This window comes from Lagenorhynchus albirostris, chromosome 13, assembly GCF_949774975.1.
Source record: "Lagenorhynchus albirostris chromosome 13, mLagAlb1.1, whole genome shotgun sequence".
Taxonomy (NCBI): domain Eukaryota; kingdom Metazoa; phylum Chordata; class Mammalia; order Artiodactyla; family Delphinidae; genus Lagenorhynchus; species Lagenorhynchus albirostris.
In genome coordinates this window covers 55,178,317-55,204,773 of record NC_083107.1, presented here as the reverse complement: position 1 = coordinate 55,204,773, position 26,457 = coordinate 55,178,317, and the positions used below count along the sequence as shown (strand labels likewise).

Sequence of the window (26,457 nt, the reverse complement as noted above, 5' to 3'; positions counted from 1 at the left end):
CTCTCCAACAAAAAACACTATAACTTCCAAGCTTCCTCTGCATTCACAAGACGGAAAAACATTTGGAAAATAGTAGCTTTTGGTTTTAAAATGTTCAAATAATATACTTTACAACAAACACGAAACATGTAATTGTTCAAGGCAAGGAAGAGACAAGTCTAAATAAAACAAGATCCTAAAATTTACTCTAGGAGTCATTCCTTTTCCTGTGCAGTCTCAATCATATTTACTCCATAATAAGTAAACTGCTTTACCCCTTCAGCTGGGAAGGACAATTTTTACTCTACCAAGGTGATGACAGTACCACTGCAGTGCTCACCCAATGAGAAATGCATGAATATGAAGTAGCGTCAACTCGATCAAATGAAGTGTGTGCAAGATTTGATTTGCAATGCGTTAATTTAGGAACTCAGCGGAGAGGCTCCTACTATATCTAGCTGATCTAAACTTGAGCTCATGATAACACTGCACGAAGCTATGGTAGATAAAAGTGATAGGTAATGCCAATAAGACGATTCCACTGACAACACAAACTCCTCCAAGAATTCTTCCAGGCATTGTGATAGGATACATATCTCCATAGCCAACTGTAGTCATAGAGATAATCACCCACCAGCAGGCAGCAGGGATGCTGGCGAAGTCCTTGTTGGATGTTTCCAGGTCCAACCCATGTTCAAGAAGCTGAGAAAGTGCACTAAAGATTGCCATGGCAACACAGATGAAGACAAGCAACATAACCATCTCTCGGTAACATCGTTTGAGAGTCAAACCAAGTGTCTGAAGACCAATGAAGTGACGGGCAAGCTTAATCACCCAAAAAATCCTCATCATTCTAAGCACCCTTAAGGTGACTCCAGCCCTCTGGAGTTGAGAGTTCTCGCCCGTAAATACTGTCATTAACACGGAGATGTAATACGGCGTGATTGCCAGTAAATCAATGATGTTCAGGGGTCTCTTGACAAACTCACACTTGTTTTTGGAGACGATGAACCTCACAATGCATTCTGCAGTGAACCAACCTATGCAGATAGCTTCAATTATCCTGTCAAGAGAACAAAAGAAGAATTGATCATTTTATTTTTAAGCATTTTAATAGCTCTTAGATTTCTTCAGATAGTACTACACTGACATACACATTTAGTTACCTTTCCAGAAAACATAAAAGAACAGACGGCATTACCAACATCATCAGACTCACCGGGATGCAACGGAACAACAAATACATCAACAAATGAAAACTGAACTTGATGAAGTTCTTATTTATATATGGCATGTAATAGCATTGAAAAAAACATTTGTTTGCTTGTTGTCACTAATACTTAAAAAAAAAATCTATCTCTTACTTGGTGGCTTGAAATTAACTTATACCTAGCTCGCCACACTATGAAATGTTATTCCATGAGGGCAGTGGTTCTCTACTGTGATGTAAGTTATTAGATAGGTCAGAAGGACTTGGTTCCTACAAACAGTGGACATACCCAAGTTTTCAATGATTTACTTCTTGGTAAATAGGAGTGAACTCAATATCATCTCCGAAAATGTTACTGTATTTTTTTTTCCTACAGGCTGTGTGGGAGACACTGAATCTGAGCCTGCCTTTTGGGCTTTTCAGGAATGCCAGTGCCCTCACCAGGAGAGCCCTAGGTCGTGACCATCCTCATCACAAGCGTTACAGTGGAAAAAAGGCTGAGGAATCCTGCAGTGGAGCCAAACAATCACTAAGACCCAACAAGTTTGTTTGTTTGTTTTCCATAGCTATTTTGATTCAACATGTATCTTTAAAATATAGGGCCATGGACTTCCCTGGTGGCGCAGTGGTTAAGAATCCGCCTTTCAATGCAGAGGACACAGGTTTGAGCCCTGCTCCGGGAAGATCCCACATGCCGCGGAGCAACTAAGCCCGTGAGCCCCAACTACTGAGCCCGCATGCCACAACTACTGAAGCCCGAGAGCCTAGAGCCCGTGCTCCACAACAAGAGAAGCCACCGCAATGTGAAGCCCACACACCGCAGCGAAGAGTAGCCCCCGCTCGCCGCAACTAGAGAAAGCCCGTGCGCAGCAACGAAGACCCAACGCAGCCATAAATAAATAAATAAATAAAATATAGGGCCACATTTAATCTAGAGCAGTATTTACCAACCCTTCCATGTCACTGCACACGTTGAAAAGAATATTACCTACATAGCCTACTGGCGTCAAGGGGTAGCATTCCTGAAGTGGAAGCCACCAGCCTCACCCCACACTCCCCAAGGCTGAGGAATTAAACCTCAGCACAGTGGTTAGGAAGCCCTGACCCAGAGTGAGAGGTAATGCTAAGGTAATTTTTAATTAAATTACACTTTTTTATTTGTAAATATTTTTATTTCAGTTATTTCATGCAGTAGCTTTAGAAAAGAAAATGCACTACAGTACGTCTGTACAGTACAGTACAAATATGACTAATAAAATGTTTTAAACATGGCATTTAAAAAATTATAATTAAATTACATTTTAAAATTCAAATTTAAAGTTACTGTCCTTATACCATCATTCATTTTTCTCCACATAATTCTGTCTTACTATTGACCTAGACCCAAACATGAGAAGTATGATGGAGAGAGAAGAAAATGTAGCAGGTGGGATGGTAAGGTCTGTGGGGCAACATTTTGAAAAGTACCCAAAGTGCATGGCACAGAACACAGATTGCACTGAATGCTTCTCAGGGAAATGAATAAATAAAATTAACCATGTTCCCCTACTATGGAGGTTCCTAGGGCCATAGAGATTAATTTGATTTATGTCTTGAATAGGTCGTACATTCACATGGTTTAAATTTCAAAGGTAAAAAAAAAGAGTACAGAAAGAAAATTCTCACTCTCACCCTATTCCCCAGTCACTTGGTTCCCCAGTATTCACTCCAGTCCCAATTCCTCACTGGTCAGAAGGGCAAGAACCACTGACCAACAAGAAAGTGGTAACTTGAGTATATTAACTCCCTGTGGCTGCTGAAAAAATTACCACAGGGCTTCCTTGATGGCGCAGTGGTTGAGAGTCCGCCTGCCGACGCAGGGGACTTGGGTTTGTGCCCCGGTCCGGGAGGATCCCACATGCCGCGGAGCGGCTGGGCCCGTGAGCCATGGCCGCTGAGCCTGCGCGTCCGGAGCCTGTGCTCCGCAACGGGAGAGGCCACAACAGTGAGAGGCCCGCGTACCGCAAAAACAAACAAACAAAACAACAACAACAAAAAAATTACCACAAACTTGGCGGCTTAAGACAACAGAAATTTATTTTTTCACATACCCAGAGGTCAGAAGTGCAAAATCATTATCATTGGGCCAAAATCAAGTGTTAGTAGGGCCCACTCCCTTCGGAGGCTCTAGGGGAGAATCCATTCCTTGCCTCTTCCAGCTCCTGGTTGGCATTGCTTGGCTTGAGGCCACATCACTCCTATCTCTGCCTCTGTGCTCACCATGTCAAATCTCCCTCTGCTTCCACCTTGTAAGGATACACATGATAGCATGCAGAGCCCCTGCGATAATCCAGGACAATCCTCCATCTCAAGATTCTTAATTTAATCATATCTGCAACATCCCGTTTGATATATAAGGTAATATCTACTGGTTCCCAAGGATTAGGACCTGATATCTTTTGTGGGGAGGGAGGGATTATTCTTCAGCCTACACACAAACTAAGCAAGAAGATACAGCCCACAGTGAAAGTAATCCAACCTACCGCCCAGTGAGGAAGATCAGCAGATGAGGTCACAGCTGCCCCTATTTCTTTCTCTATGGTATTACCTGCCGTTCTGCACAGAGACCCCATTACTCTGTGGTTGGCAGCAGCTTCTCTATCCCCACCAGGCTATCAGTAAAAGCTGCTGCCATAATGACCTCTATGAACCTGGAGGCTTAGAAAACTGGGAGGGTAATGAAACTTGGTAGATCTAGAAAATAGGAGACTGCATTTTTTCAATATTCAGTTTTAATAAACATATTAAAGGCATCCCTTCTCCCTGGTAATGCTCATCAAATACTCCATATGTTCCCCCATATTTCTAGCCCCTTGCAGTTAGGCAAGGTCACATGACCAGTTCTGATCTATGAGCTGTGGGCAAAATGACTACAGTTCTGGGCAGAGGCATGGAAGAGTAGGTGTGAATTCTCTTCCCTGCCACGGCAACCTGAAAGGCATGTGTCCTAAGTGGCTCCAAGATGGTGGGGTCCCTACCAGCTCAAGTCACTGAGTATGTGTTCAAAGAAAGACAGACATTCCCCATCCTGACTCTGATTGGACATGGGACATGGTATGTGAGCAACCAATAAATCCTTGTTGTGTTAAGCCACCAGAATTTCTAAGTTGGTTGCTATCCTAAGTAATAAACTGGTAAATTCAGTAAGTAATAAGATACACACTCAAAAAGGATTGCAAGAGCACAAAGCAGTCACAGCAATAGTGTTCTCTGATCGGCTGTGGTTTTTATCAGTTCTCGAGCTAAAGTACTGTCTCTTCTCTAGCCAGACATGAGCAAGAGCACTAGACCTGATGCCGGGAGCCCTGCTGCTCTTCTCACTCTGATCTTCTAAGGGCTCTCCCAGCAATAAAGTCCTAAGATCCTATTAAATTAAGAAGAGTAGGGGCTTCCCTGGTGGTGCAGTGATTGAGAATCCGCCTGCCAATGCAGGGGACAGGGGTTCGAGCCCTGGTCCGGGAAGATCCCACATGCCGTGGAGCAACAAAGCCCGTGCGCCACAACTACTGAGCCCACGCCACGACTACTGAAGCCCGTGCACCTAGAACCCGTGCTCCGCAACAAGAGAAGCCACCACAGTGAGAAGCCCGTGCACTGCAACGAAGAGCAGCCCCCGCTCTCCACAACTAGAGAAAGCCTGCGCACAGCAACGAAGACCCAACACAGCCAAAAGATTTTTTTAAATAAATTTATTTATTTATTTTTGGCTGCACTTCAGTAGTCGTGGGGCGGGCTCAGTAGTTGTGGCTCGCGGGCTCTAGAGCGCAGGCTCAGTAGCTGTGGTGCACGGGCTTAGCTGCTCCGCGGCATGTGGGATCTTCCCGGACCAGAGATCAAACCCGTGTCCCCTGCATTGGCAGGCGGATTCTCAACCACTGAGCCACCAGGGAAGCCCAAGAAGAGTAAAACTTTTAATTGTGCCAAAAACACCAGAACATTTTCAGCTAATTACTTCCACCAGCAGCCAAATTGTTCAGATTAAAAAGGAGGAAATCCAAATGACACTAAATAATCTCTCAGTAAGGGAATTTCAAAGAGGTAAACCCATCTGTAATGAGGCCCATGGGGCTCCTCCTGCCCACCCCCCAAGTCAGACACAATTTATCCAGAATTCCACGCTAAGGAGATGAATAAGTGAGAAACCCCAGGCATCCCTCTTTCACCCAGGATTATGCCAAGGCATTCTCCAAAAACAAACACCACTAAGCCTGCCAAAACTCCCCATGTTTCCAAATGGCACTCTTGCCAGTGCCACCTCCAGCAACTGCTGGAAAACTTAAGCGCTGTGTTTTACTGAGCACTACAGCAAATGACTGGGCACTCCGAGGGCTACTTCTATAAAAAACAAACTGAAAAAAAGAACGGAAGAAGATACTGAGGATACCAGAATCCTTTGAAGCCCATTCTGATTTCTTTTGAGGCCCAAACAAATAGAAGCTCATGAATTCACAGCTAAATATATATATATATATATATATATATATATATGGGGAGAGAGAGAGAGAGAGAGAGAGAGAGGGAGAGAGGCCTTTCAGTTCAGCACTGTGCTAAGCACTTTGTAGACATCATCTCATTTAACCCTTTTCAAGAACTTTATGGAGTGTGTCCTTCCCCTAATATCCCCATTTTACAGATGACAAAACTGAGGCTGAAAAGTTAAACATCTCTTCTAAGATCACACAACTAAGAAACTGCAGTGGCATAGCTAATGAAACCCATATCTATTGGGCTTTGAAGCACTAAGGAACATCTGAAAATGCTAATGATTTTTATGACAATGTTCATTGTTAATATTAAATTATATACGTCAATCTCTTGGTCTCCATGGTTGATGTATTAGAGCAGCATTTTTCACACTGCTGGTTCTTAGCCCATTAATGGATCAAAATTGATGGAGGGTTTTTTTTGGAAATTAAATAGAAATATTAGGGTGCATCAAAGTATAGTTTCATAAAACTTTTGTTTCAGTTACATATAGTTGTGTACTAAGTTACGATGTAAAATGTATTCCCTTCCATAGGCACTGAGGAGCTCAAAAATTGCTGGCAATCATCAGTCATTCTAATTCCCCCAACTGATCCGTCATGACAGAAGGCACTTCCGGCAATGACTCAGAGGTTTACAAACAGGTTCCACAGGAGAACAAATGCTTTTAGTGCTAACCATCCCCTCCTGCCTGCAAAAAAGACTAGGACAGGACATAAAAAGCCATTAACTATGCTGTATGAGGTGAAGATCAGTCTCCCTCTGGGTGCTAACTTCTCATCTTTTTCACTCAACATTTTATTGTGAAAAATTTCACACATGGAACAAATTAATTAATATTTTAAATATACTTGCTTATCACCTATTCACCCCATATCCATCTATTAACCTTTCTTTCTTGGATGCATTTTAAAATAAATCCAGATATTGGTGCACTTCCATCTAAAAAATTCAGAGTGCATATTATTAACCAGAGTTCAATATTTGTTTCATTTCTTTCTTTTGATTTGAATTTTACATGCAATGGAATGCACAAACCTTATGTGCACACTCACTGAGGTCTGACAAATGTGTAACCTCTATAACTGAAACTCCTATCAAGATATAGAGCAATCACATCACCTGAGAGTTCCCTGCCTTATTCATCTTTGTATCTCCTGCCCTTACTTCCCATCAGACATACAAGTGCTCAACAGCTTTTTGTCCAGTACAATGTAGTGACTTTGACAGAACTTGAAGGACTGGAATGGCTCTTCTGGGAGCTTTAAGGGATAACTGAAGCCTGTCATCAAAATATGGTGCTGAGGGGACTTCCTTGGTGGCACAGTGGTTAAGAATCTGCCTGCCAATGCAGGGGACACGGGTTCGATCCCTGGTCTGGGAAGATCCCACATGCCGTGGAGCAACTAAGCCCGTACACCACAACTACTGAGCCTGCGCTCTAGAGCCCGCGAGCCACAGCTACTGAAGCCCGTGCGCCTAGAGCCCGTGCTCTGCAACAAGAGAAGCCACCCAATGAGAAGCCCGCACACCACACGAAGAGTAGCCCCCACTCGCCGCAACTACAGAAAGGCCCGTGCGCAGCAACAAAGACCCAACGCAGCCACAAAAAAAAAAAAAAAAAAAAAAGAATCTGCCTGTCAATGCAAGGGACATGGGTTCAAGCCCTGGTCCAGGAAGATCCCACACGCCGTGGAGCAACTAAGCCCGTGTGCCACAACTACTGAGCCTGCTCTCTAGAGACCGCAAGTCACAACTGCTGAGCCCACGTGCCATGACCCGTGCTCCACAACAAGAGAAGTCACCACAAGGGGAAGCCTGCGCACCACGGCGAGGGGTGGTCCCCGCTCGCCACAACTAGAGAAAAGCCCAGGTGCAGCAACCAAGACCCAGTGCAGCCAAAAATAAATAAATAAAAAGAAATTTATTTTTCAAACAATCGTGCTGAATTGAGTTGGATCCTTACCTTACACCAAGTACAAAAGTTAACTCAACATGGATTAACTGCCTAAATGTAAGACCTAAAACAAGTTTTTTAAAAATTCCTAGAAGAAAACATAGGGGAAAAGCTTCATGACATTGAACTTGGCCACGATTTCTTGGCTATGACACCAAAAGAACAAACAACAAAAACAAAAATAGACAAGTAGGACTACATCGAACTTAAAAGTTTTTGTGCCTCAAAAGACACAATCGACAGAGTGAAAAGGCAAGCTACAGAATAGGGGGAAATATTTGCAAATCATATATCTGATAAGGGATTAATATCCAGAATACATATCGAACCCCTACAACTCAACAACAAAAGAATCAAATAGCCCAATTTAAAAATGAGCAAAGGACTTGCACAGACACTTCTCAAAGATGGTATACAAATGGCCGGCAAGCATTTGAAAAGATGCTCAACATCACTAATCATCTGAGAAATGCAATCAAAACCAATCCGAAGGTATCACCTCACACACATCAGAATACCTACTATTAGAAACAAAAACCAGAAAACAAGTATTGATGAGGACGTGGTGAAATTAAAATCTCTGTGTACTGTTGGTAGGATTGTAAAATAGTGCAGCAGCTGTGGAAAACTGTACGGAGGTTCCTCAAAACATTAAAAACAGGGCTTCCCTGGTGGCTCAGTGGTTGAGAGTCCGCCTGCCGATGCAGGGGACGCGGGTTTGTGCCCCGGCCCGGGAAGATCCCACATGCCGCGGAGCGGCTGGGCCCGTGAGCCATGGCCGCTGAGCTTGCGCGTCCGGAGCCTGTGCTCCGCAACGGGAGAGGCTGCAACAGTGAGAGGCCCGCGTATCGCAAAAAAAAAAAAAAAAAAAAATTAAAAACAGAGCTTCCATATCATCCAGCAATCCCACTTCTTGTTATATATCCAAAAGAACTAAAAGCAGGGTGTTAAAGAGATATTTACACACCTGTGTTCATAGCCGCACTATTCACAATAGCCAACAGGTGGAAGCAACCCAAATGTCCATTAATGAATGACTCCGTAAATAGAATGTGTCACAGTCTTACAATGGAATATTATTCAGCTTTACAAAGGAAGAAAATCCTGTCACATGCTAATAAATGGATGAACCTTCAGGACGTTATACTAAGTGAAAGATACCCAGTCTCACACACACACAAAGACAAAGACTGTATGATTCTACCTATAGGAGGTATCTAAAGCAGTCAAAATTCAGAGAAACAGAAAATAGAATGGTGGTTACCAGGGGCTGAGGGAAGAGGAAAAAGACAAGTTGTTGTTTAATGGGTATTTCCCCTAATATCTCCATATTACAGATTACAAAACTGAAGTTAAAAAGTCAAACATCTTTTCCAAGATCACACAACTGAGAAATTGCAGTGGCACAGGTAATAAAACACGGATCTACTGGGCTTTGAAGCACTAAGGAACATCTGAAAATGCTAATGATTTTTATGACAATGTTAATTGTTACTATTAAATATGTCAATCTCTTAGTCTCCATGGTTTATGTGTTAGAGTAGCATTTTTCATACTGCTGGTTCTTAACACAGTTTCAGAATTGCAAGATGGTAAATTTTATGTTATGTATTTTTTACCCAAAATAAAAATACGTACATGAAACTGTCCAATGAAGGGGAGAAGATAGGAGGCTCCTGAAGCAAGGAGCCCTTCTCCACTTGTAACTTGCTGTGAAACCACGGATAAGCTATTTAATCTCTCTTCCTGAATTTTCATCAATGGTTAAATGATGAGAATAACAGTAAGACCTATCTCTCAGATTGTCTTAAGAATTAAATGAATTAATATGAAATAATGGTAAGTGCTCAATAAATCGTGTCTATAATTATCATTATTACAAACCATCTCCGGGCTTGTAGTCTTCCCTTCACACTCAAAAGGAGATCATGTCAGTGTTTTCCTGAGTGCAAAGAGAAGGCAAGAATGAAAGCTCCATCCTTTCATTCTCTCTTCTCCCAAGAATTCTGCCTATATTCTCACACACTGCTGGCTGTAGCATAAACCGGTACAACCACTTAAAAGAGCAATTGGCAGAACCTACCAAGCTTTATACTGCACATGAAACCCAGCCACCTACTCTAGGAATTTATCCTACAAACACACTTGCATATTTACATAAGAATATGTACAATGAGATCCACTGTTTGTAATACCCAAGGATAAAAAAATATATAAACATCTATCCAGAGGAGATTGATTACATAAATGTATTTCCTAAAGTTATTAGGTTGAACCATATGAAATTGACATTGGAAATGTTATGACTCTACCTTATGCCATGTGGCCACGAAAAAGAGTTAAGGTGCATTCCTGAGCTTTGATGTGAAACAGTCTTCAAGATGTACAGGTGCAGACCAGTACATATATTATGCTCTAATTGTGTGTGTGCGTGCGTGCGTGTGTGTGTGTGTGTGTGTGTCTGTGTCTGCGTATATTGGAAGGATACTTAAGAAACTGTTAATTATCAGTTGCTGCCTCTAGGGAGGGAGCCTGACCGCAGGATGGAAACTCACCTTCTACTTTATTACCTTTTGTGCTGTTAAATGATTTACCATGTGCACATATTATTTTTCCAATTAAGAAAAATTTTAAAGAAAAAGTGAAAAGCATGCCCAACTAGAAGAGCAATCACCATGATGAAGTTGTCAGTGGCTTGAATCAACCAGCACAGCCCCAGGAGTAGCACAAAAAGAAAAGTTGCACCCTTCCTACCCCAAGCTTTCAGGCTTGAACGTATGAGGCATTTCTAGCAGGCCTATACAGTGTGATGATACATGGTGTAATAAAAATCTCCAACAAACTACATCACCGTCCACCAAATTCTCTACAGTCTCTTTCATGTCCTTATAAAAGTTTTCTCCACAAGTTCAATGGGGGAAAAAGGCAGGAATCAAACAAACAAAAAAAAACTTGATTGTTTTCTTATGTATTTTAATTACCTTACAGAAAGAAAAAATCCATACCACTCATATATTTTTATCTTGTACTCTAAATCAGTAATGAAAATAAACAAAAACATACATTAGGTACTTACTCAAGTACCAAGCATTTTTCTGTAAATGTATACATATTAATTCATTTAATTCTCACAACTGAATGCATAGTACGCAGAGAACAGGGATCCTCACTGGGCTGCCAAGTGAGATGTGCAGTGGAGAGAGGCGTGATTGTAGGATTTATGGCTGGAAGCCTTATGGCAACACTGAAGCCTTATGGCAAAGCTGACAGATTTTCAAAGTCAAGTTATAGCTTTAAAGGCAAAGGGAACCCCTTAAAGATTTGGCAACAGGTGGATTCATTTGTTGAATAAGCATTTCTTAAGAGGTTACCATGTGCTGGGCATATTGCCAGGCCTGTGAGCTGGGAAGAGGCCAAGTGTACTGTGGGAATATACAGCGGGCAGATGTTTATGGGCTGACTGGAGGGTGCGAACAATCAGGAGGCTGTGACACAGGCAAGAGAAATGGAGGGCCAAAGCTGGCAGATGACGGGAATGAAATGAAACGAAATAATGCAATGAAATGAAATGGGGGATAGATGGCAGAAGACTTCAACAAGACCCTGCCACTGGCTGGCTGTGAAGGGCACAAAGAGCTACAGCTGCAAGGATATGAGCAGATGGCCCAAGACTGAGCAGACCTTCAACACCATCCTGGACCTTGGAGAGATGTGTGGGTCGGAGGGAACCAGGCAGATGCCTCGAGGCAAGCGAAGAAAAGAAAACCACCCAGTAAAATCTTACTACAAGAGATGGCCGGGCTTCCCTGGTGGCGCAGTGGTTAGGAGTCCGCCGGCCGATGCAGGGGACGTGGGTTCGTGCCCCGGTCCGGGAGGATCCCAGATGCCACGGAGCGGCTGGGCCCGTGAGCCATGGCCGCTGAGCCTGCGCGTCTGGAGCCTGTGCTCCACAACGGGAGAGGCCACAACACTGAGAGGCCCGCATACCGCAAAAACAAAAACAAAAACAAACAAACAAAAAAGAGATGGCTGCTGTGAACCAGTCTCTTGATTTTCCTAACAGATGAAAAGACAGAAATCATCTTTCCAGAGCCAAATTATGAAAAGAATTTCATCAACACCATGCTTCAGTGTTTGTGTTCATTACCCTGTAATCGAGGACTTGGCTCTGGGCTGCCACTGAAGAAACCATCCACATTTCTGTGTGTATCTCTACCAGATGCTCTCAAAGTCGGGGACACCAGGGCAGCTTTTCTTCACCAGATGCTGAGGAATGAGTTTTCAGTAAACCACCATGTTCTAGGTGAACCTACACATAACAAGTGGAGAGACCCAAAATCTGCGGTTCTGGTTCTCACTACTAAAAAACTTCCCAGAGATGAGAGCAACAGAAACCCAGACCCATCAACACCTGCCCATCCAGGCCACCAGCGTTCTCCACTCCGGGTGGGCGCCCTTCATCCTGCAGGTACAATAATCTCCCCCAGCACCTTCACCTCCACTCCAAAGAGACACTAATCCATCTAAATAATGATGCAAGAAGATCAACTCACTGCAAGAATTAATCTGTTCCCAATCCATATACAACTACCGATGGGTTCTACTCCTTCTTTTTTAAATTTCATTGGCAATGCATTAGTAAAAGAATTTTTTAAAAAAGAAATGATATCAAGAGACCATCCTCCTCAGACATGATCATCTTATAAAAACTGATACCAATTCTTTTCTTTTTTTTTCTACTTTCTCTTTTTATTTTTTTATTTATTTTTTGACATTCTTTTTTTTTTTTTTTTTGCCGTACGCGGGCCTCTACCGTTGTGGCCTCTCCCGTTGCAGAGCACATGCTCTGGACGCGCAGGCTCAGCGGCCATGGCTCACAGGCCCAGCCGCTCCGCAGCATGTGGGATTTTCCCGGACCGGGGCACGAACCCGTATCCCCTGCATCGGCAGGCGGACTCTCAACCACTGTGCCACCAGGGAAGCCCTGACATTCCTTTTTTAAATATTTTTTTCCATTATGGTTTATCACAGGATATTGAATATAATTCCCTGTGCTATATAGTAGGACCTTGTTGTTTATCCATCCTATATAAAATAGCTTACATTTGCTAATCCCAAGTCCTTTCCTCCCCCAATTCTTTTCTTTTTTAAAAAAATAATTTATTTATTTATTCATTTATTATTATTTTTGGGGGCTGTGTTGGGTCTTCGTTGTTGCATGCGGGGTTTCTCTAGTTGCAGCAAGCAGGGACTACTCTTCGTTGCAGTGCATGGGCTTCTCATTGCAGTGGCTTCTCTTGTTGCAGAGCATGGGCTCTAGGCACGTGGGCTTCAGTAGTTGTGGCACGTGGGCTCAGTAGTTGTGGCTCACGGGCTCTAGAGCACAGGCTCAGTAGTTGTGGCACACAGGTTTAGTTGCTCTGCAGCATGTGGGATCTTCCCGGACTGGGGCTCAAACCCATGTCCCCTGCATTGGCAGGCGGATTCTTAACTACTGCACCGCCAGGAAAGTCCCTAAAAACGGTTTTAAAAATGCAAAAACAATTCTATGTTTTATGTGTAAATACATATGTATGTACAAGCATATATTAAAAGTGTTTTTGATTTGCCCCTTTGCTTAGACCTGCTAGGCGTCCCTGCCTGGTGAGGAGGCTGAAGCCATGGAAGCCCCCGCATACTACACCTTGGAATAGCTGTCTTGGAGGAGGGCACATCCAGAGCCCCACATGCCACTGGGCCTGAACTGAGAACAAGCCTGGGCCTGGGCTCTGGATAACTTCCCTGCGCTGAGCCGCCCCTCCTGCCAAAGCCCCCAGTTCTGTGGGAACATGCACTACTGTGCATGTGGGCTGCCACGTCACGCCTGCACTGGACATGTAGACGGTCCCCAGGTGGAGAGCGGCCAAAAACACTGGTGAGACCCGCACGTCCAGGAGCCAGTGGCTAATCCAGGATGGAGCGACAGTCCCGTCGAGAAGAGGCCAAAGACAAACACCACAGGGCACAATAGGGCCTGAATAGCCAGGAGATGCCAGCAGCAGCGGAGGCCAAAAAACACGCAGCCAGATCGCCTCCAAGTGCCCAGGCCGCTTCCCAACCCACACCCCGAAGCTGCGGAAACCCTGTAGAGGCTTGAAGCCCTGTGGAACTCGGCAAGGAGAAGAATCATGGCCTTCTGCCTGGCCCACATCGCCCCTTCAACACATGCCCTGGCCTGGGGCCTGGGTCATCCCAGTGGAGGGCTCGTTATGCCTGTCTGGACTCCTCCCCTGGGCCCCACCTTGCTCTGGGATGAGCCTGGAAGACTGTGGGGCAGAACATTCCGTATGTCCCTCCTTTCCTGGATTACTGACAGGTTTCTCAATTAGAAATCTCTCTTCAGGGATTCCGTACTATCTTAAGGAACTTTTTTGTAGCTGTACTCAGAATTGTCATGTTTACGTTAATTCCAATTATGAGCAATGATTAAAACGCGCTTCCTTTAAAAAAAAAAGTGTGGGCTTCCCTGGTGGTGCAGTGGTTAAGAATCCACCTGTCAATGCAGGGGACACGCGTTCAAGCCCTGGCCCGGGAAGATCCCACATGCCACGGAGCAACTAGGCCCATGTGCTACAACTACTGAGCCTGCACTTTAGATCCCGTGAGCCACAACTACTGAGCCCGCGTGCCACAACTGCTGAAGCCCGTGCCCCTATAGCCCATGCTCTGCAACAAGGGAAGCCACTGCAATGAGAAGCCCGTGCACCGCAATGAAGAGTAGCCCCCGCTCGCTGCAACTAGAGAAAGCACCCGCGCAGCAATGAAGACCCAAAGCAGCCAAAAAATAAATTAATTTTTTAAAAAGTGTGTTTTTGTTTCTTTGTTTGTTTTGGCTGTGCTCTGTGCATGCAGGATCTTAGTTCCCTGATCAGAGATCATACCCACACCCCTTGCATTGCGGGCACAGAGTCTTAAGCACTGGACTGCCAGGGAATTCCCTAAAAGTGTTTTTAAATGCATAAAATAATAACACCAAAGTCAGGAAAGTGGCTATATCTGTGGAAAAGGAAGTGATTTCAATGGGGAAAAGGCACCTAGTAGACTTCAACTGTACTTTTTATGTTTTATTTCTTAAGATGGGTGGTAGGTACACAGGTGCTCAATGTACTATAATCTATATTTTTTTACATGCCTGAAAGACTTTATGATGGTTTTATGCATAACTTCTTCTTCTGCCTTCGTAAAACGTGTATTTCCTTTATTTCACAGATTGATTTGTTCTGCTTTTTAAGTTTCTGGTAACTGTATTCAAAGAAAACAAATTTTGATTGGCATAAAGAAATCACATTTTAAAAAAATGCTTGAAAAATAAATAAATAAAAAATAAAAAAATGCTTGAAGTTTGCTTTATTTTCAATAGTCTCCTAAGTTAAAAATAATTCTTTAGAGCATTTGCTGTAGAAATGTTAAAGCACCAACATCCACCATTTAAATAAATTATACAGATTAAATGAGAAATAGGGACAATTTGTTTTAAAAGCCCATTGTATAAGGTACTGTTTTTTTTGTTTGTTTATAAATTTATTTATTTATTTTGAGTTGCGTTGGTTCTTCGTTCCTGTGCGCAGGCTTTCTCTAATTGCAGCGAGCGGGGGCTACTCTTTCGTTGTGGTGCGCAGGCTTCTCATTGCGGTGGCTTCTCTTGTTGAGGATCACGGGGCTCTAGGCATGCGGGCTTCAGTAGTTGTGGCATGTGGGCTTCAGTAGTTATGGCTCATGGGCTTAGTTGCTCCGCAGCATGTGGGATCTTCCCGGACCGGGGATCAAACCCATGTCCCCTGCGTTGGCAGGCGGATTCTTAACCACTGTACCAGCTATTATAATAGTCCCCAGCTATTTTTCCACTTTGGAATTTATCCAACATATGCACTTATACCAATTTGCAAAGAAACATGAAAAAGACTGTGTTCTGCACTCCTGTTTGCATTTTTGAAAAACTACAGTCAAGCTAACCATTCCACAGCAGAGTAGAGCAGGGACCTGGGAATCAAATGCCAGGTCACGACTTAACCAGTATGTGAGTCTGACATCCTACTTAATCTATCTAAATCTCAGTCATAAAATGGGGATAACAATGGTGCTACCTTGTAGGATTATTATGAGACTTAGATGATAAAATAATTGTAAAACTTTAACAAGTGACTAGCACATTATAAGTATTCAATAAATACTATTACAGCCATTACTATAATTGATAGGACAGACACTTGTAAATGAACTGTGGCCCACCTATACAATGGAATACTACACAAATTTTAAAAAGAAGGAGGAAGATTTGTATTAACTGATGTGGAAAGAGTTCCTAGATGTTAAGTGAAAAAAGCAAATTGCTAAACAAGATTATAGAATGATCCCAGTTATAAATTTAAAAGACACCTGTAAGGGGGCTTCCCTGGCGGTGCAGTGGTTAAGAATCCACCTACCAGGGCTTCCCTGGTGGCGCAGTGGTTGAGAGTCCGCCTGCCGATGCAGGGGACATGGGTTTGTGCCCCGGTCCGGGAAGATCCCACATGCAGCGGAGTGGCTGGGCCTGTGAGCCATGGCCGCTGGGCCTGCGCTCCGCAACGGGAGAGGCCACGGCAGTGAGAGGCCCGCGTACCGCAAAAAAAAAAAAAAAAAAAAAAGAATCCACCTGCCAATGCAGAGGACATGGGTTCAAGCCCTGGCCCGGGAAGATCCCACATGCCGCAGAGCAACTAAGTCCGTGCGACACAACTACTGAGCCTGCACTCTAGAGCCCGTGTGCCACAACTACTGAAGCCGTGTGCCTAGAGCCCGTGCTCCACAACAAGAGAAGCCACTACAATGAGAAGCCTGCGCACTGCAACAAAGAGTAGCCCCCGCTTGCTGCAACCAAAGAAAGTCCGTGCACAGCAACAAAGACCCAACGCAGACAAAAAATAAAATAAAAAATAAATAAATTTATTAAAAAAATAAAAATAAAAAGACACCTGTAGGGACTTCCCTGGTGATGCATGGATAAGACTCCATGCTCCCAATGCAGGGGGCCCAGGTTTGATCCCTGGTCAGGGAACTAGATCCCACATGCATGCCGCAACTAAGAGTTTGCATGCCACAACTAAGGAGCCCACCTGCTGCAACAAAGACCCGGTGCAGTCAAATAAATAAATATATATATAAATAAATAAGAGACATCTGTATAATATGCATATATAATTATGTGGTTAGTGGATATACACATATATACACTCATATATACGTAGTGTGTATATTTGTATATATGCAAAGAAAATTTCTGGAAGAATACTCAGAAACTGGGTAATAGGATGCAGGAGAAAGAGGCATGTTTACTCTTTACTCTGTAGCACTTAGAACCGTACTTTTTTCCAATGAGCAAAGTTTTCATTTGAAAAAAAAAAAGAATAATGTTTAAAATAACTTGCTTACCAAAAGGGAGAAAAAAAGCACTTTGATTAAAGAAAAGGTATTAACAAAGGAAGTTTCCACTGAATTCTAAAATTGGCAGCAGATAGAAAAACACTGTACACATATTAAAAGAAACAGTCCACTGTGAAAGAACAGACTTTAACTGAGGTTCTGGGTTATGTTCAATCCTATCAGAGATCTATTAATTACTGGTTTCCGAAAATATCCACCTTATCTGCAAAGTAAAAGCACTGAGACTTTCATCTTCAGTTTCAAATATTGCTTTTTATTTTTAAAGTACTTTAAAAAACCTATTGAATTTATATAATATTGACCTAAAAGGCAATAGAAATAATACAGTTGAGTTTTAAATTTCTATCACCTGTTGTTTCATCTTTATTTCATTTTTTAAACTTGGGCTTAAAATAACACCTAAAGAAATTTAATTATCTTTACATCTCAAAGTCTCACAACACAAAGCAACTTTTAGAATAAAATTTCTAAAGAACAGATTAAAATTACAGCAAGGCTTTGCATGCTAAAGAGATTTAAAACTCAAAAGAGAACACTGCTGGGCTTCCCTCGTGGTGCAGTAGTTAAGAATCTACCTGCCAATGCAGGGGACATGGGTTCAAGCCCTGGTCCGGGAAGATCCTACATGCCGCGGAGCAACTAGGGCCGTGCGCCACAACTACTGAGCCTGCGGTCTAGAGCCTGTGAGCCACAACAATTGAGCCCACCCACTGCAACTACTGAAGCCCACACACCTAGCCCATGCTCCACAACAAGAGAAGCCACCGCAGTGAGAAGTCCATGCACCACAACGAAGAGTAGCCCCTGCTCGCCGCAACTAGAGAAAGCCCGCGTGCAGCAAGACCCAACACAGCCAAAAATAAAATTAATTAACTAATTAATTTTTAAAAGTTTAAAAAAAAGAGAGAACACTGCTGCTGAGAAAACTGAGGGACCAAAAAGTAAAAGGCACAACTTATTTATATCTGGTCCATGTTTTATTTTTTTTATTTATTTATTTATTTATTTATTTATTTATTTATTTATTTATTTATTTATTTTTTAAACCCAAGCCCCCTGCATTGGGAGCACAGAGGCTTTTTTTCCTTTTCTTTTATTTATTTATTTTTTTAAAAAAATTTTATTTTATTTTTGGCTGCGTTGGGTCTTCGTTTCTGTGCGCAGGCATTCTCTAGTTGCAGTGAGCAGGGGCTTCTCATGGCAGTGGCTTCTCTTGTGGAGCACGGGCTCTAGGCACACGGGCTTCAGTAGTTGTGGCACTTGGGCTCAGTAGTTGTGGCTCACAGGCTCTAGAGTGCAGGCTCAGTAGCTGTGGCACACATGCTTAGTTGCTCCGCGGCATGTGGGATCTTCCCGGACCAGGGCTCGAACCCGTGTCCCCTGCATTGGCAGGCGGATGCTTAACCACTGTGCCTCGAGGGAAGTCCCTGTAGTTTTCTTTGAATGGGGTCCTAAATTAGAGAACAAAATATTTGCAACTTATGTCATTAACAAAGAGCTAATTTCTTAATTCTTTCTAAAAATCGCCAACTAAGAAAGTCATCGCCAAAATTTACACAGCTCACTGAAAAGTAAAATAAGTGAGTCCTAAATATATGTAAAGATGCACATTTTTACTCAGGGCAAAATAAATTAAAACTGGGCTTCCCTGGTGGCGCAGTGGTTGAGAGTCCGTCTGCCGATGCAGGGGACACGGGGTTTGTGCCCCGGTCCGGGGAGATCCCACATGCCATGGAGCTGCTGGGCCCGTGAGCCATGGCCGCTGAGCCTGCGCGTCCGGAGCCTGTGCTCCGCAACAGGAGAGGCCACAGCAGTGAGAGGCCCGCGAACCACAAAAATAAATAAATAAATAAATAAATAAATAAAATAAATTAAAACTACTAGACACCATTTTTCACCTTCCAGCATGATAAAAAATCAAAAATATAGGTATGTTATAAGTCATAATTCTAGTTATTACTTTAAAATGTGTATCTCAGAAATAACTAAAAAAAAAAATCAAAAGTATAATAACGCTTTGTAGAGTATGAAAAAACATGGTCTCTCACACACTGCTGGTGGGAGTATAAATTGATACAACTTTTTGCAGAGCAATTTGGAATTATCTATGAAAATGACAAGTACAAAATATGGAGTAGATAACCAGCAAGGACCTACTGTAGCATAAGGAACTATATTCAATATCTTGTAATAACTATAAAGGAAAAGAATCTAAAAAAGCATACATATATATGTTACTGAATCACTTTGCTGTATACCTGAAACTAACACAACATTCTAAATCAATTATATTTCAATAAAAATTTTAAAAATTATATATATATAATTTTTTAAAAGGCAAGTACAAATGTCCTTTGACCCAATGACTTACTTTCAGGCATTTATCCTATGGATATACTTTCATGAAAGCAAAATAAGGTACATGTACAAGGATATTCACTACAGCATTCCCTACAGACAAGAAACAATGTTAAGTGTCCAGAAATTATAGGACATTCATACAATGGAACGTCATGCAGCTGCATAAAAGAACTAAGCAGTTCTTGGGATTTTCTGTTGTTGTTTTTTGGCTGCGCAGAGTGGTTTACGGGGTCTTAGTTCCCGGATCTTAGCTCCCCACCAGGGATTGAACCCACCCTGGCAGTGAAAGGGTCAGGTCTTAACCACTGGACCGCCAGGGAAGTCCCCAAACCATATATTCTTATCTTTATCCCTTTTGCACAGTAAGTACTTGATAAATAATGACTCCCTGACTTAACAGACTTTTTTCTCATTCTAGCACAGGATCCCATTCTCCTCAACTAAGAGTTCTACCGCCTGAATGCCTCAGCCTTAACCCACAGAGCTCTTCAATTTATGCAAGAGAAGATACATTCCTGGAAGGTTATATTTTGAAATGTAGATAAACAATAGATATTTATTGTGCCTGAATAATAGTTTTTTCTAAAAGATGCTATCATAATAAATAGTACAATATAAGAGAATTTAGATGCCTTCTAGGGCTTTTCATCTCATCTAGTTTGGTGGCTAAGACATGGTTATATAAAAAAATAACCACCATGCTAGGAAGGATATTACAGCTGCCAAATGAGTCACACAAGTAAGCAGTCTCTCAAGAAACTCAGGAGGAAATATCACATCTACTAGGGTAGTCAGGAAACGCTTCAAAAGGGAAACAGAATCAGAGTTGGGCTTGATGGATGATCTAAAAGGGACTGACTGCACAGTAAGGGACATCCAGGTGGTTCAGGAGCAAGTGAACAGGCTGGTCTGGACAAATGGAGCCTGCAGGTGGCAGGGAGTGCTCCTAGATCCTGGAAATCCACTTACTCAGTCCCTGAGCCTGTACCCTTCCAATGCCCTGGATTTATTTTGATTCTTCCTACTATCTCCCAGAGTTGTCATTTCATCTCCATTCTCACCAACCTGAAAGCAATCCAAGCTCTCATTCCCTCCCTCTGCAAAAATTTCCAAATTAATCCTCCTATTTCCAGTCTCCACCATCTCCAATTTATGGTGTACAACTCATGACATTTGTTACCTTATACTCATGATCCACTCACCCCAAACCTGCCAACAGCTAACCACTGCCTGCAAAATAAAATTATTCTCCCTCTCATTCCAGACCTTCTAACATTGCCCTGTCTCCATCTCTCACTCCATCACTGGACTCACACTCCCTAAACGTAATATACAAATGTCATGCCTAGGCCCTAGATGTTCCTATTACCCGGAAAATCTCTGTATTTTGTTCCCAGGTGGGGTACACATGGTTGTACAGGTTTCAAACACTGTAGTTTACATAAATGATACCACCTGCCAGTGTTGGGCAGTGCACAACCTCTGCAACCTTCCAAAGACAGCTTGTTTCCATCCTCTTCCACCTTGAGACCTTCCCAGAACAGCTCAACCCAATTGTTGATCAATTGTGCCTCTGATTCCTACATCAATTGCCAGCTTGACACGGTTTCCTCACCCCAAAATGTTACAATATTTGGAATACCGAGAGTACCTTGAACACAGCGTATACTCAAAAGATGCTTGCAAATTACAGTGGGTAAGTCAACAAAGGCAGATTGTGGTTAACGGGCAAAAAGCCTTGGGGAGGGACTTCCCTGGTGGCCCAGTGGTTAAGAATCTACCTGCCAATGCAGGGGACACGGGTTCGAGCCCTGGTCCACATGCCACGGAGCAACTAAGCCTGGGCGCCACAACTGCTGAGCCTGTGCTCTAGAGCCCGCAAACCACAACTACTGAGCCCGCAAGCCACAACTACTGAAGCCTGCATGCCTAGAGCCTGTGCTCCGCAACAACAGAAGCCGCCGCAATGAGAAGCCCGCGCACCACAAAAAAAAGTAAACACCGCTGGCCGCAACTAGAGAAAGCCTGAGTGCAGCAATGTAGACCCAATGCAGCCAAAAATAAATAAATTAAATAAAAAAAAATTTTTTAAAAAGCCTTGGGGAATTCCCTGGCGTCCAGTGGTTAGGACTCCACACTCTCACTGCCAAGGGCCAGCATTCGATCCCTGGTCAGGGAACTAAAAATCCCATAAGCCACGCAGCGCGGCTAAACAAAACAAGACAAAACAAAACAAACCAAAGGTAAAGAGCCTCAAAGGCCAAGAGAGAAGTTCCGACTTCATTTGGGAGATGATCAGAATATGATCAGAAAGATGTTTTAGGAAGAAAGCCTAATTTCAGCAACCACAAGCAAACAGGGTTTGAGACACTATTCTCAAAGTACCACCTTAGTTGTCTGTTGGAGGGGGCCTGTGGGAGGCTCCCTCTGTAATGTGCAGCCTCCTCAAGTCATTCAGTCATCCCTCAGTTTATCTGTTTGGGATTACAGATAATGGTTTTCATATACCTACACTCAGAGTGAAGCTTAAAACTGGGCCATTAAGCCAAGAAAAACATGTCTCTGCCTGAAATATCTGCGTATCTAGGAAACAGTTCTGACGTGAATAATTATATACATACATAAAATACATATACACAAATTAAACATTTATCTTCTTCCTTCACTTCTTTTGCAGTCTTCCTCTTTTCCATCTGTCTCTTCCCTTTTTGGTTTCTTTCTCTCTTTCCCCCTAAAATTATTATTCATGTCTCTCATTTCTTTCATAAGTACATAAATTAATTTCATTGTACTGATGGAGTACCAAATAAGTAATTCTTATCTGTAAATTGAAAACTCAGAAACTAATACATTAAACAAAATGAGTTTTCTAATTAATTTCCTTTCAAAGCATGTGTCTTAGATTTCATGTCAAGATAGCATATCAGTAATGGACTCCATGGTCCCAGATAGTTTATTTACTTCCTAAATTTAAATAAAAATCTTTACTCTCCAAAGGAAGAATATTATGTGGAAGTAATCCATTCCAGTATCAGGGCACATAGCACCAGTGGAACCATGCACATGTCTATCAGGAAAAGATTACCAGGCAAGCAACCAAGTTTTTAAAATGAATGGAGAGTAAATCTTAAAAGAAGATCCAAGGTAAAACACATGATACAATTTTGTGTTTGTGCCCAAAGAGGCTGTCTCCCTTGAAAGCCCAACTTTACTGTTTATTCCTCCCACCAAATATGCAAAATAAACTCACTAGTACTAAAAACAGAAGTATGCTATCACTACTGAAAGGTAAGCACTATCAAAGGAAAGATCAAAATATTTTCCTTTCATCCTACTAAAGTGAAAAGAAAAACCATTAAATACTGGATACTGTTTCTGAACTTAGGGCAGTTTCCCATGGTTTTTTCCCTCCCCAGCCTGAAGATCTTCCGGAAGTTACAGTGTGAATCTGGTAACAAACGGTGGACAGGTGCTTTGCTAACTCCATACTTGGTAGGAAAAGAAGAGGAAAAGGGCACGGACAACCATTATTTAGAGTCTATCGCTAAATTAATCTCCTTTATAAAAATTCCATTACAACTAATGTTATGCAGAGTATATAGAGTGTGTGGGCAGTGTACAGCAGACCACACCATGATAACAAGACTTCATCTTTTCAAACACCATCAGAAATTGGCAAATAATTCAAACTGCTCTTAGCCCAAGGTTAAATTGTTGAATACTAACGATACAAGTTTAGAGAAATCTAATTAACCGGTTGCTAATTTGCTCAAAAGTAAACTACAAACATGGGAGGCTTGTTCATCTCTATCTGCGTCTCCCCAAGGCTGGCGATTCGCCCTCAGGAGGGGCATCTAGTGGGCGTACCAGAGCCGGCTAGAGCTGGGGAAAGCGGGGTGGGGTGGGGGGTAGTGAGGACCAACCCACCCCTTGGCTCGCCGCGCCTATGGCCGCGCTCGGCCCAGAACCCGGCCTGGCTTGGCCTCCCGGAGGCAAACAGGACGGAGACTGGACCGACGGACGGGACGGACAGACTCGACAGGACGGACAGGACGGGCAAAGAAGCAGTGCGTCCTACCCGGAGGGCTCCCTCCCAGGGCCGGCGGAGTACCTGCTCCGGTCATCCAGGCTGCGGTTGTCGGCCGCCGCGGCGCGCCAGTCGGGCAGTGTGCTGGCGCACAGCACCACCATGGACACGATCACGAACACCACCGACACGCTGGCCAGGATCTGCGCGGCCAGGGAAGACGTGGGCTCCTCGAAGGTCCGCCGCATGCGCTCCAGCCAGCGCCGGGAGGGGGCCGCCTCGGCACCGCCGGGTCGCGCCTCGTCGCGGCCCAGCGCGCCCGGCTCTTCGGCCGTGTAGAAGGTGTAGGTGTCGGACATGCGGTCGTCGAGGCGGCGCTGGCAGCAGTACTCGAGGTGCGCGCCCTCCAGGCCCCAGTAGATCATCTCATTGTAGAAGGAGAGCTCGCACATCCGCGGCGCGAAGCGCAGCTTGCCGTGGCCGCGCACGTATAGCAGGATGAAGCCGAAGGCCTCCGAGTGCCGGTCAAAGAAGTACTCGTTGCGCTCGCGGTCGTAGTCGTCGCACACCTCGAGCACGTCGCGCTCCGAGCGACAGCCGTGCAGCCGGCTCACGCGGCGCAGCGGGAAGTCCTTCAGTAGCTCCCGGGACAGCGAGTACCGGGCGCCGCCCACGTTCAGCACCACCGAGGCCGCCCCGCTGCGCCTGTAGGTCATGGCTGGCAGCCCAGAGGCCCCGAAGCCCGACGGCGCCGCCGCCGCCCCCCAGGCCGCCGCGCGGGGCCTGCCTGCCGTTGGCCGACCGGGGAGCGCGCCGTCGGGCCCCGCAGGCTGTCCCGCCGGCTCTCCCTCCGTGCTCCGCTGCTGCCCTTCGCGCTCCGCTGCTGCCCTTCGCTGGCCCGGGAGCCCCTCGGCTCTAGCCTCTTCGGCAGTCCGGCGTGGCTGCTAGCGACGCTCCCTCAGCACGGCAGTACCTGTAGGTGGCCGGGAAGTCCCCTCTGGCGCCAGCGCTGCGCCCCACGGGCCGAGAACGAAGCTGCCAGCGCCGCCGCCCCTCGCGTCTGAGGAAACCCCCTCCGAGGCCGGGGTGCCCTTTCAAGGCGGCGGCGCTTTCCCCCCTGGGGGGCGTGCGTGCCGAGAGGAGGCGCTGGCGCTGGATGTCTCCGGGTCCCTGGCGCTCCCTCCGGCCGCGGCTCCAGCTAGCGCCCCGCCACCGTCCAGAGGCAAGAGGTAAAGTGAGCGGGTTCGGAGGCGGCGAAGAGCCGGCTCCGAGAGGCGGGGGCGGGGCCTCCTCGCGGTTCCCCCTCCTTGCCTCCTGGCTCCGCTCTGCTCACCTCCCTCCACGCGCCGCCCTCCTCTTCCCATCCGCGCCCTCACCTCGCTCGGGCTGGGATTCCCCGGCGTCCCTCCCTGGACCTCGGGCTCCCCGCCTCGTGACGCCGTCCTCCCCCTCCGCTCCTGCCCCCAGTGGCCAGGAGGGGTCTGCGGAGCAGGGATGCGCTGAACCTGGAGCCCCGGGTGGAAGGGGTAGCAAAGCCCCGCGGCCGGGGTCTCGGCTCCAGCGTCCCGCCCCGGACCATCGGGATGACTTGGGGAGTTTCCAAGGGCCCTTTTAACGGCCCCCAAAGGGAGGCGACAGGAAGGTAAGGAGGAGTGAGGACTGGGGTGCGGAATATGAGGGGCGGGGACAGACGGCGTTGGGAGAGCTTTTTTCAGAAGCTATTCGGAGCCCAGCTCGGTTTCTGAGACCGCCCCAAAGGATTTCTCAGACAAGGCACCCCAGCAATTCTTTTCTTGCCGACTTTGTTCTTCCTCTCCCGGCGCGGAGACTTACGTACCGCGTGCTCCGAAGGCGGCCACACATCCCAGCACCCAGTCTCGGTGCCGCCTTCCCGCCTGCCCTGTCTCGGAGGGGAGCGGCTCGAGCCCCCGCTTTCTGGGGCGCGGGTCCTAAAAGAGCGCCGAAGTGTAGCGCCGCTGGACCCTCTCGTGACGCTTCCTGCGGAGTGGCGTGAAAGTCTGGGGAGAATTGCCTTGCCACTGGCAAGAACAGAATTTCGCATTGCCTTCGTCTGCCTCCTCCTTTTCATAATGTCTTGATTTCCCCCATGCACCTCCAAGTCGGCTGCAGCACCGGCCCTCGGAGCTTGAAGAGCCCTTTAAGGCTCTGCAGAGCGAATTGCCCTGGGCACTGCTCGATGCTCTGGGAGTGGGCTCCATTTGGCAGGGATTATTTTAAATTGCTCCCAGCAATTCACACGGCACCCGATACAGGCAGCCCTGCCCGCGCAGTACCCGCCAGAGGCGAAACAGGTGAGTTGTAAGGCAAGCTATGTTAAATGTAAAACAAGTACTGGAAGAAAAAATAAGAGTGGGGTGGGATGGAGTGGATGCGGTCTTCTGACCTCAGAGTAAACCCAGCTGGTTACTTGAGAAAGGTTTTACTTTGCCCTTCACTTTTCATAATTTCGTAGGATTGTCCCCTGCCCACTAGAGGTCACCATCAAGAGTCGTTTTGCTCTGATTCTAATGTGGATTCCTAGCGAAAAAGCATACACCTAAAAATTGGAGTGCTGTCTCCTCACAAAGTAAAAGCACTCTGGGTGATTTTTTTGTGTGCATTTTTCCTTTTAACTGAAGTAAAGTTGATTTACAATGTTCCAAGTTACAGCAAAGTGATTCAGTTATATATATAGATAGATTATATGTCTATAATTTTTTCAGATTATTTTCCATTAAAGGTGTTTTCAAGATATTGAATATATTTCCTTGTTGGGTGATTTCTTAAAGAATGAAAATCTCTATAAGTTGTTTTTCCCTAGACTTGGATATTATCCCTAGACTTGGATAATTTATCTTAAATGCACTTAATGTGATTAAAAACTCAAAAACGGAAGTTGTTTACTTGCTAAGTATCTACTAACCCAGGAAAACATTCTGA

The 26,457-nt window shown here is 44.8% G+C and overlaps 1 protein-coding gene across 2 annotated transcripts; it reads right to left on the bottom strand.

The window, feature by feature from the left end:
* Nucleotides 1-396: 396 nt before the first annotated feature.
* Nucleotides 397-24,809, bottom strand: KCNG3 (potassium voltage-gated channel modifier subfamily G member 3). Of its 2 annotated transcripts, none has more exons than XM_060169188.1 (2): nucleotides 23,569-24,809; nucleotides 397-1,042 (listed from the first exon to the last, which is right to left on the bottom strand). In XM_060169188.1, the coding sequence occupies exons 1-2, from the start codon at nucleotides 24,231-24,233 to the stop codon at nucleotides 397-399; spliced, it is 1,311 nt and encodes a 436-aa protein (XP_060025171.1). In that variant the 5' UTR covers nucleotides 24,234-24,809. The 2 variants fall into 2 exon arrangements, with proteins under 2 accessions (XP_060025171.1, XP_060025172.1); XM_060169189.1 differs by having other exon boundaries at nucleotides 23,602-24,809.
* Between the last annotated feature and the right edge of the window lie 1,648 nt (nucleotides 24,810-26,457).

Excerpts from the sequence above, each read along its gene's own strand:
- KCNG3 (XM_060169188.1), bottom strand. The coding sequence starts at position 24,233 with ATGACCTACAGGCGCAGCGGGGCGGCCTCGGTGGTGCTGAACGTGGGC. Across the intron at positions 1,043-23,568 it reads CCTGGGAGGGAGCCCTCCGG|GATAATTGAAGCTATCTGCA; the intron begins GTAGGACGCACT and ends TTCTCTTGACAG.